Below are 11,333 nucleotides of genomic sequence, written 5' to 3'. Positions count from 1 at the left end.
TGTTTACATCCCTGTTAGTGAGCATTTCTCCTTTGCCAACATAATTAATCCACCTGACAGGTGTGGCATATCAAGAAGCTGATTAAACAGCATGATCGTTACACAGGTGCACGGGAACAAAAGGCCACTAACAACACAATGCCAAAGATGTCTCAAATTGAGGGAGCGTGCAATTGGCATGCTGACTGCAGGAATGTCCATCAGAACTGTTGCCAGAGAATTTAAATGTTAATTTCTCTACCATAAGCCTCCTCCAACATAATTTTAGAGAATTCTAGTTGGCTGGGCCTAGCTCAGAAGTGAGTGGGCTTATGCCCTCCCAAGCCCACCCATGGCTGCACCCCTGCCCAGTCATGTGAAATCCATAGATTAGGCATTTATGAATTTATTTCAATTGACTAAATTCCTTATTTTGGACTGTAACTCAGATGTTTTATTTTTTTATTGTTGCATTTATATTTAGTATAGATAAAAACATTTCATCTTGTCCATTTCCATTTGTAGTGCAGTAGAGGTAGAGGGTGAAGAACAGGGACTTTCTGTTTAAGTTCAGCTAAGGACCCTACTTTACAAATCAGTATCATCAACCCACTGTATAAACAATCACATTACACAACCCTACATTGCAAATCGAAGACTATCCCTAACTAAAACACACTTGAAAATGACTTTGTTTATAGAAATAGATCATTTATTTCTCTTCAATTCACAAGTCCCATCTGATTCATGTCTCTTCCCTCCTATAAAACAATCTACAAGATTAAAAATGTTATTTTGAAAGGAAAAGATTCAAGAGAGAAAGGTCTCACCGAACAAGGCACTCTTAATTAATCAGTCATTATGGCATCCCAAAACATATTCTAAAACATCAATAATTTATAAATCAGATAAAGTAGGACCACAGAAACAAACAAATGAACACTACAGTACAACTCATATAGCTGTAACCGCACACCATGAAAATATGAATGATGCATAACTTACAGAAGCATACATGTGAAAGAGCAGGCCATACCAAAACCATATTAAAATATATTAAACATTTAAACACAATAGTCATATTTGATATGATAAATAACATTGTTAAAACAGGCAAATATGAAGAATACATTTGAGCAAAACGGTGAAAGTGTCAAAGGCAGTAAGTAGGTGGCTCTTAACAGCCTAAATGGGACAGCTTGCTTTGACTCAAGATGGCCCACAAGGACCAAGATAAACAAGAACATGACTCCAACCAAATTATTTAGAATGTTGAATAAGTTATTGCAGGCCATTTGACTTCGATGTGAAAAATCTACATTTCAGTTGTTTTTTGGGGGGGCTGTGCAGTCGTAAAACCTACAAATACACATGTGAAGAACACATGTTTTGGTTTATTTCAACTTATTTGAAAATAAATAGTGAATCATGTAAGGGTGGCAATATATTTGACCGGAACTGTATAGCTCAGCAATAAAAAAAAACAGGAATGGACCTCTGGTACTTTTACAACTGGATGAATTAAGGCAACAGAAGCAAAGTATTTTACAATAGACATTTGACTAAATTAGTGTTGGAGTTACTTCACAAATCTTGTAGCAGCACATTCAAAATATAAAACTTGTGATGTCTAGAAAATGAAGCCATCTACACTGTGATATCACTGTTGGCTGTTGTAACAAGATTGCATAAAAACTACAATTAATTTCCATGTAGCATACTTTCACAAATGTGAGAATGATTCATATATGTTGTCCCTTGACAACCAGAGATTAAGAAATGAAAAAAAAAATCCATGATTCTTTAGAATAAAAAAATGATAACATGCTCTATTAGAATGCAAATACTTGTTGAAACAATCAAGTCACAGCAAACCTCTAACGCAGAGCAACATTTAATTGTGGTTTTATTCTCACCCCTAGAAACTACTCACCAGTTTTGACTGAAGGGCTTCCAGACTTTACGTTATTAGGACCTGGCGACATTACGCGCCCTGCTTGGAATGGTTTACCGTGAAAACTTTTGCTTACCAGCTACTGCCACTCTGTTTGTTAGGGCAGGTACATAACATGTAGGCATGGACATACCAGAGCACCATTACTGCATTCAATGCAGCAAATCAAGACAGATGCTCTGAAGCCTCAGTGCAGTGGTTTGCCAATGTCCACTGTGACATTAATGTACAGAGGTGGCCTCTCAACTGAGAGAGTACTGTAGGAGCAGGTGTTAAGGCCATCCGTTCTCCAGACTTGAGGTGTCCGTCCTAACAAGAGCATCCTGTGAAATAGGACAATTTCAGAATAAAATAAATTAAATGACGAGTAATAGCTTATAATTACAGCAAGCAATTTATAAATTGACGTGTCCACAGTGACTCACCGGTCTTTATTAATTTCGTTGCCGCTATCTCTTTTATGAAATACCATGGTATAGCGTGCTATAAGAGGGGGTGGCCGTATAATCTTCATTTTCTGGAGCTCCACCCTATCAGAGACAAATTAAATCAATCGATAACATCTCACATTGACTAAGATGTAGGACACAAACTAAGTAAAGTCCACAAATTGTACATTAAGCCAACATGGTTAGGACTGTTGCGGTGACTGCCACACCGGCAGTCATAAGTCATGACCGCAGTAAAATTCCACGTGACTGTTGGGTCATGCTAATCTCCTTTTATGCACGGCTAACTACTAGCAGGTGGCTAATGACCTGGTACTATTATTCCTCTAACATCAATGGAAATAAGATTAGGGAGGTATGGCAATAAATAGGCCATAGAGGCAAAATAATTACAATTTAGCATTAACACTGGAGTGACAGATGTGCAAGTAGAGATACTGGGGTGTAAAAGAGCAAGAAGATAAATAGCAATATGGGGATGAGGTAGTTGGGTGTGCTATTTACAGATGGGCTGTGTGCAGGTACAGTGATTGGTAAGTTGCTCTGACAGCTGATGCTTAAAGTTAGAGAGGGACATATAAGTCTCCAGCTTCAGTGATTTTTGCAATTTGTCCCAGTCATTGGCAGCAGAGAACTGGAAGGAAAGGCGGCCAAACGAAGGATAGGCTTATGAGCCCACGGCCAAAAAAAATGAATTAAATGATTGTGCCCTTATAGAATGCCATGCGTAATATGCGGTAGGCTGAAAAACATAAAACAAAAATGATTTAAGATGTCTTTTGTACATAAACGGTCTAGCCTATACTCCACAATTAAACAAAAATCGAGTAATCGCCTTTGAGTGTGGACTGTATTACCTTACGCTAGACTACATAATATCAATGAATGAGTCTGGGAGAGAACATATAGCAATGCTGTTGGTTCATTTATTGAGCAGGGCGGCTTGCCGTTAGCCTACAATTAGTGAATTTGTATTTTGAATAGCATAACAATAGGGATTTTTTTATATTTTCATAATTAAATGCAGTGGAACAATACCTTTAGCTGTACAGAACATCTCACCGCAACGTGTTTCCAGCTCCTCCTCTCTCCTTTATTCCTTTATCGAACGCGCAGACAGCCCAACAATAGTTTAGTAAAATACACTGCTCAAAAAAATAAAGGGAACATTTAAACAACGTAACTAAGTCAATCACACTTCTGTGAAATCAAACTGTCCACTTAGGAAGCAACACTGATTGACAATAAATTTCACATGCTGTTGTGCAAATGGAATAGACAACAGGTGGAAATTATAGGCATTTAGCAAGACACCCCCAATAAAGGAGTGGTTCTGCAGGTGGGGACCACAGACCACTTCTCAGTTCCTATGCTTCCTGGATGATGTTTAGGTCACTTTTGAATGCTGGTGGTGCTTTCACTCTAGTGGTAGCATGAGACGGAGTCTACAACCCATACAAGTGGCTCAGGTAGTGCAGCTCATCCAGGGTGGCACATCAATGCGAGATGTGGCAAGAAGGTTTGCTGTGTCTGTCAGCGTAGTGTCCAGAGCATGGAGGCGCTACCAGGAGACAGGCCAGATGAAGGGCCCGACGTCCACAGGTGGGGGTTGTGCTTACAGCCCAACACCGTGCAGGACGTTTTGCATTTGCCAGAGAACACCAAGATTGGAAAATTCGCCACTGGCACCCTGTGCTCTTCACAGATGAAAGCAGGTTCACACTGAGCACGTGACAGACGTGACAGTCTGGAGAAGCCGTGGAGAACGTTCTGCTGCCTGCAACATCCTCCAGCATGACCGGTTTGGCGGTGGGTCAGTCATGGTGTGGGGTGGCATTTCTTTGGGGGGCCGCACAGCCCTCCATGTGCTCGCCAGAGGTAGCCTGACTGCCATTAGGTACCGAGATGAGATCCTCAGACCCCTCGGGAGACCATATGCTGGTGCGGTTGGCCCTGGGTTCCTCCTAATGCAAAACAATGCTAGACCTCATGTGGCTGGAATGTGTCAGCAGTTCCTGCAAGAGGAAGGCATTGATGCTATAGACTGGCCCGCCCGTTCCCCAGACCTGAATCCAATTGAGCACATCTGGGACATCATGTCTCGCTCCATCCACCAACGCCACGTTGCACCACACTGTCCAGGAGTTGGCGGATGCTTTAGTCCAGGTCTGGGAGGAGATCCCTCAGGAGACCATCCGCCACCTCATCAGGAGCATGCCCAGGCGTTATAGGGAGGTCATACAGGCACGTGGAGGCCACACACACACACTACTGAGCGTCATTTTGACTTGTTTTAAGGACGTTACATCAAAGTTGGATCAACCTGTAGTGTGGTTTTCCACTTTAATTTTGACTGTGACTCCAAATCCAGACCTCCATGGGTTGATAAATTTGATTTCCATTGATAATTTGTGTGATTTTGTCATCAGCACATTCAACTATGTAAAGAAAAAAGTATTTAATAAGAATATTTCATTCATTCAGATCTAGGATGTGTTATTTTAGTGTTCCCTTTATTTTTTTGAGCAGTGTATGTTGTTACGGGAAAAAAAGTTACTATCGATGTTCCCGAACAGATTTCACTTGGTTTCACAAATTAAGCATTGGGTAGCTGCAGGAACAAGATTAGAGAGCCCATGGCATACAGAGTTTGGGCGAAATATATCCTGTCGCGCAGCGAGAACATGCACCTCAAACAGTGGTTGACGCCTGGAGTGAAATAAGTGTCCTTATATTTATTTCTCAGCTGCTCATATTAAGCACATGCTCTGCTATAAAACTGAAGTAGCCTACGAAACGGACCGACGGGAAAGCGCTTGGCCTCCATTCGCTATTCGAGTACATACAGATGTATTTTTTCCCACTGCCCATTTGATAATGGTCCAATCTAAATTAAAACTAATTTGACATATTGGTAAAGAGCAGATTAAATTGAGAAGTCTGATGTGAAAATATGATCACTTGATGAAAGAACAGCTGTGCAGCCTGAGACAAGGGACAGAGCACAAGCTTTATTTTGCTGCTTCCCAAATCATTAAAAAGCCTAAAGTCGCACCATGCAGTCCATATACGTTTTGACTTTAAGACATTTTAAGGTTTGTATCATTCACAACTAAAGTTGCCAAAAATAACAAGCATATAGAATCTGTTTCAAATGATCACTTTTATACTGAGCATAGCCACTTCATATGAGCACTTGCTACGGAATGCAAAAAAATATCCTCCTTTTATTCAGCTAAGTTGAATTATATTCTTCTAACTATAAAATTATATAAAATAAAAATGGCGCGGGACTTAAGCATATCTTGTCAGCTAAATGAACAAGCCTACAGCATATGTCATGGAGCATAGCCCAATAACATAGGTCTAGAGGGGGCCAACTCATATTCTGTTCTTCTGAAATACATTTTCTTCATATCATAAAGTTTCTTTAGACCTGACTAAAATAAATAATGGATTTATTGTGATGGTATATGAAATTGATTAGAGTTTTTTTTTTTTAAATGTAATGTAGATGTTCCAAAGGTGCGCATCAGTGACTTGTATGAGTCGAGGCCTGGATATGCTAAATGTGTTTCAGCTAATTAACGGTCAATTACCGTGAGACCGGCACTCTTTTTTATTTTATTTTATTTTTTTTTATTTTACCTTTATTTAACCAGGCAAGTCAGTTAAGAACAAATTCTTATTTTCAATGACGGCCTGGGAACAGTGGGTTAACTGCCTGTTCAGGGGCAGAACGACAGATTTGTACCTTGTCAGCTCGGGGGTTTGAACTCACAACCTTCCGGTTACTAGTCCAACGCTCTAACCACTAGGCTACCCTGCCGCCCCAGGCGGCATGACAATAATCGATGGACAAAATTTCACGACCACCACAGCCCTAACCATGGTGAAAAGTAATAGGGGTCTCACCTGATGCGAAGGTCATCATCCTCCCCACCCCATCCCCAGTAAGTGTTAGAAAATCCGTTCACTTTGTGAAACTGGTCCTTCGTCATGGCCGTCACCCCTCCAAAGTAGCCTTTGTATCGCAATCTACGAGAGCAAAAAAAATTAATTACAGACCTGTTACATTACAGACCTGTTCCCAGGACTTTGATTGAACGTTGGTAAAAATTGAAATGTTAAACAGTGAATTTGGTATGAATAGTCCATTTATAGTGATAGCTGCCACATCACTTCGGACATGCTGTTGAGAGAGCATATAGACATTTACCTGATTTTGCATAAAGGTGAGTTGAGAGCTAAGATATTTACTTGTATCCTGTGGCGTTCCTGCCGACCACTAAGTGTTTGGGCTGTTGGTCACACTTGTATAGGTTGTAGTCGTTCTCTGGAACCAGATCCACGTCATGAAAAACAAAGCAATCCCAATCGTAGTCCTTGAGTGCCTCCAAGTACCCCACATTAAGTAGCTTGGCACGATTAAACGTCACCTCTCCAGCCTGTCACAACACACAAATCAACCACAAACATCAACCTCTTTCAATTTCAAAGTTTGTAACCCTTATCGGCTCAGAAATTGGATACAAATATAATTGACATAATGTAGTGTAACTTCATATGAGAGTAATACCTGGTGGATGACGTAGATGCCGTAGTGCAGCTGCTGCCTCTGAAGAAAGGGGTGCAGGTGATGCAGGAGGTAGAGGAGGTGTTTCTCCCGGTTACGGTGAGGGATGAGGATGGCCACACTCTGCTGGGCGAGGCAGTCTGGAGGCTGGTATTGGCCCTCAGCCACTCCACTGTTCTCACTCTCCACCTCCTTCAGCGTTAAAGAGTCCTTGAACGTCAGCTTCAGGGCTCCATCTGCAGGCAGAAAATAATAGGCATGATGAAAATCTAGACAACTAAATTGTAAAGTCTAACGGATAAACTCCATTGCAATATATTTACATGGCACTAGTTTAAAATATAATATCATGAACTGAAAAACAGCATGGTCTGGACAGAATTACAAACGTGTGTGTGTGTGCATTCTGTTTGGGCCACAGACAAACACAAGCCGTCTTCAAACAGGAATTTATGTTGATGGAAAACCCACTAACGCTGTGCCATCTGCCTCCCATATGGTGTAAGCCTTATTACAACAGTTGTCCACTTCCTGTCAACAAGGAGCCATTGTACGTAGGCTACATGCAAACTGTTACCACATAGGCTACAGTATGTGAAAATAATCCAAATGAGCCTCAGCCTAGCAATGGTTATGAGTAATAAATCAGGTGGTTACACAATCCCTACATTGCACATTAGAGTATTCACTTGATTACCAATGTTCTTCTCTCCACATTAAGACACACTGCACATAATGTTCTTTCCAAGGAAGTACACAGTAACATAGCTTACTTACTTATGATAATGCCATAGCAAAGCCTGCATTACGCTTACAATAACATCTGTGGATACTGTAGCCCTACTTACGAAGCAGTGGTGATTTCTCAGGACAGCTTTCTTTTGGTGGTGGGGTGTCAGGGAGAGGATTGGAGAAGACTTGCATCACTGTTTTCCATGAGTATTTCATGCCCCCCCTCAGGACCTCAGCGTTATCCTCAAGTGTCTGTGCTGACCTATGGGTATCCTGAATTGCTTTCACTGTTTCGCCGGCAAAAGTGGCGATCCAAGCCAAAACGGAGACAGAGAGCAGCAACAGTATCATATACTTCCACCTCCGGAAGTACCTGGACACAGCAGGACAGACTCCCATGGCTGATTTGGTTGTACAGGTATTAAATCCCCCAAAATGTGGGAGGCTTCAATCTTGGTTTATGACATCTGGTTCTCCTTTGCAGCAGCCACAGGAGAAATTACTGAGTAGAGAGCACCAGGCTCTCAGGCTTCACATTCAACCTATGATGACACAACGTTCTGGATGAGTTTCAGAATTTGTCAGTTTCATTTTTTTTGTCATGTAAAAAAGCATTAGGGTACTTTACATTACAATTAATGCTGTACATGTAGAATAAAATATTTCAGTTCCATTGACACTTCCTACTTGAATTTATAGCATTTGACTAGTGCATTATGCAAAAAGTAGCCTTAGGCACCCAGGCTTTGGTGAAAGCCTGTGAAAGAGGCTAGGCCTATGCGACAACAGAATTCACAGTACTTTACATTGGCTGTGCACTGAGGTGTTTAATCTATACACACACTCGGCTCTATGTACTCCCAGCTAAACTCCACCCAAAAGAAACGGTAACTGGAGTGGAACGGTTCTCTTTTCTACTTCCACCTGTTTGCACTTTGGTTTCATGTTGACAATTACAATCCATTGTCTTTCAATGCACACTATTCAGGGATGACCTGGATAGTAATCTTAGGCTTTAACTGTAGCCTGCTTTAGTGTGTGCTTAGCTTAGACACATCACATGTTGCCACGTTGTTCTTATTTCTCCTTCTCTATTCACATAACCAAAATGGGATACCTATCCTAATCAAAACGGTCATTAGCTAAAATGAATAAAGAATAGGCCCAGGACAAATTTAAATTTACTGTAAAAAGACAAATTGCTGTAAAGTCCATGCACTACTAGCTAGTTACATATCCTGACATGAGCAGTGGAATTTAAACACGAAGACATGTTGTGCAGAAAGCCAGTAGCCTTCTGCACAATTGTACAGTCAGGGAATTAATGTAAGTTGTTGTTTGAATGTTTCCTGTTATACATTCAACTGGCTGTAGTTAGCTAACTTAGCTCGATGCTGACATCTTTTTGGGTGGTCAAATGAATTGATTTACTAGCTTCACGCATTCAGATAACGTTAACCAGATTTACAAACGTATTGCTCTCTGAACAGTGACACATTTTACTTTAGAACTCAAGAAATGGCTCGTGGATTCGTGCAACCAAAAGCTAGCGTGTTAACTAGCTAAGTAACGTTGTAGCTAGCAAGTAGCTCAGGAAGTCCAATGTAGAGAACAGCTTTTTAGCTTGCTGAAACTAACCAACAGCTAGTACTGCCACCACATTGGGTTAGCTATTTCGGTATGAATGAAGTCCCGGGGAATACGGGTTTAAATGTACACAGCATTTCCCACATTTAACGAGACATACATTTTCTTAGAGAATGATGAGCAGATGTCTTACTTGCCAGTTGCCTAGAGTTCTTCTGCTGTTGTTTTGGGCAGCTGGCTGGCCACTCCCCGTTGGTACTTCTCCTGTAAGCTCCGTTCTAAAAGGATATGCGCGTTCAAGACTCACACATGAACGTCAAATAGAAAAATAAGGGGTAGGGTGGCCACGTGTCCCGGATTGTTTGGGACAGTTCCGAATTTTGGCCCATTGTGCCTCAACCAAACAATCATGTCCGGCATTTTTATCAACAAATTCAAACACCACTCGTTTAGAAAAATAAGTTGCCCTGTATTTCAGTCAGACGTTCCAACCTGTCTATTATAATCACGTTTGCGCGTATGAAAATATAAGGATGTGGTACTGGTGATGTTAAACACATATCCAGTCGTTGTTGAGCTCTGATATTTTGTGCGGCGCAAAACGAGACAGAAGGCCAATGGCATAGGACTATCGTCAACTAATCACGTTTCTCAAATCCCTTTGCACTAAATTCCAGCTCAATTTGGAGACAGTTAGGCCTAAATCGAACAACCTCCCCCCTCATAGAATTAATTCAAAATAATAATAAGGTTTGTGAGGTCTGGGGTCTGCTCGCCTACCAATAATTCACAAAATGGGACAAACACCAAATTGACTATGCATGTTAAACGTAAAACACAAAATAATGCATATATCCAGTCGTTGTTGACACCTAGATACTTATAGATGTCCACATATTCTAGGTCGGAACCATCCAGGGTGGTGATGCTAGTTGGGCATGCGGGTGCAGGCAGCGAATGGTTGAAAAGCATGCATTTGGTTTTACTAGTGTTTAAGAGCAGTTGGAGGCCACTGAAGGAGTGTTGTATGGCATTGAAGCTCGTTTGGAGGTTAGATAGCACAGTGTCCAAGGAAGGGCCAGAAGTATACAGAATGGTGTCGTCTGCGTAGAGGTGGATCAGGGAATCGCCCGCAGCAAGAGCAACACCATTGATATATACAGAGAAAAGAGTCGGCCCGAGAATTGAACCCTGTGGCACCCCCATAGAGACTGCCAGAGGACCGGACAACATGCCCTCCGAATTGACACACTGAACTCTGTCTGCAAAGTAGTTGGAGAACCAGGCAAGGCAGTCATTAGAAAAACCGAGGCTACTGAGTCTGCTGATAAGAATATGGTGATTGACAGAGTCTATAGCCTTGGTCAGGTCGATGAAGACGGCTGCACAGTACTGTCTTTTATCGATGGCGGTTATGATATCGTTTAGTACCTTTAGCGTGGCTGAGGTGCACCCGTGACGCCTCGGAAACCAGATTGCACAGCGGAGAAGGTACGGTGGGTTTCGAGATGGTCAGTGATCTGTTTGTTGACTTGGCTTTCGAAAACCTTAGATAGGCAGGGCAGGATGGATGAAGGTCTGTAACCATATTAGACCATATAAGAGACACATATTTCCCTCAGATTACACAGACCCACAAAGAATTTGAAAACAAATCCAATTTGATAAACTCCCATATCTATTGGGTGAAATACCACAGTGTGCAGTCACAGCAGCAAGATTTGTGACCTGTTGCCACAAGAAAAACTCAACCAGTGAAGAACAAACACCATTGTAAATACAGTTGAAGTCGGAAGTTTACATACACTTAGGTTGGAGTCATTCAAACTTGTTTTTCAACCACTCTATAGTTTTGGCAAGTCGGTTAGGACATCTACTTTGTGCATGACACAAATAATTTTTCCAACAGTTGTTTACAGACAGATTATTTAACTTATAATTCAATGTATCACAATTCCAGTGGGTCAGAAGTTTACATACACTAAGTTGACTGCCTTTAAACAGCTTGGAAAATTCCAGAAAATTATGTCATGGTTTTAGAAGCTTCTGATAGGCT

General features: G+C 41.4%; 1 protein-coding gene across 2 annotated transcripts; it reads right to left on the bottom strand.

Annotated features, from left to right (window-relative positions):
- Positions 1 to 673: 673 nt before the first annotated feature.
- LOC110534104 (beta-1,4-galactosyltransferase 4) lies at positions 674 to 9,636 on the bottom strand. 2 transcript variants are annotated; one of them, XM_021618775.2, is made up of 7 exons: positions 9,471 to 9,636; positions 7,807 to 8,192; positions 6,962 to 7,194; positions 6,643 to 6,830; positions 6,298 to 6,420; positions 2,359 to 2,463; positions 674 to 2,256 (listed from the first exon to the last, which is right to left on the bottom strand). In XM_021618775.2, exons 2-7 carry the CDS (start codon positions 8,087 to 8,089, stop codon positions 2,121 to 2,123), a joined length of 1,068 nt encoding a protein of 355 aa, XP_021474450.2. In that variant the 5' UTR covers positions 8,090 to 8,192; positions 9,471 to 9,636; the 3' UTR covers positions 674 to 2,120. The 2 variants fall into 2 exon arrangements, with proteins under 2 accessions (XP_021474450.2, XP_036846405.1); XM_036990510.1 differs by having other exon boundaries at positions 7,807 to 8,232; positions 9,471 to 9,630.
- Positions 9,637 to 11,333: the final 1,697 nt, after the last annotated feature.

The sequence above is a fragment of the Oncorhynchus mykiss genome, chromosome 10 (assembly GCF_013265735.2).
Source record: "Oncorhynchus mykiss isolate Arlee chromosome 10, USDA_OmykA_1.1, whole genome shotgun sequence".
NCBI classification, from domain to species: domain Eukaryota; kingdom Metazoa; phylum Chordata; class Actinopteri; order Salmoniformes; family Salmonidae; genus Oncorhynchus; species Oncorhynchus mykiss.
This window is presented reverse-complemented; position numbering and strand designations above follow the sequence as displayed.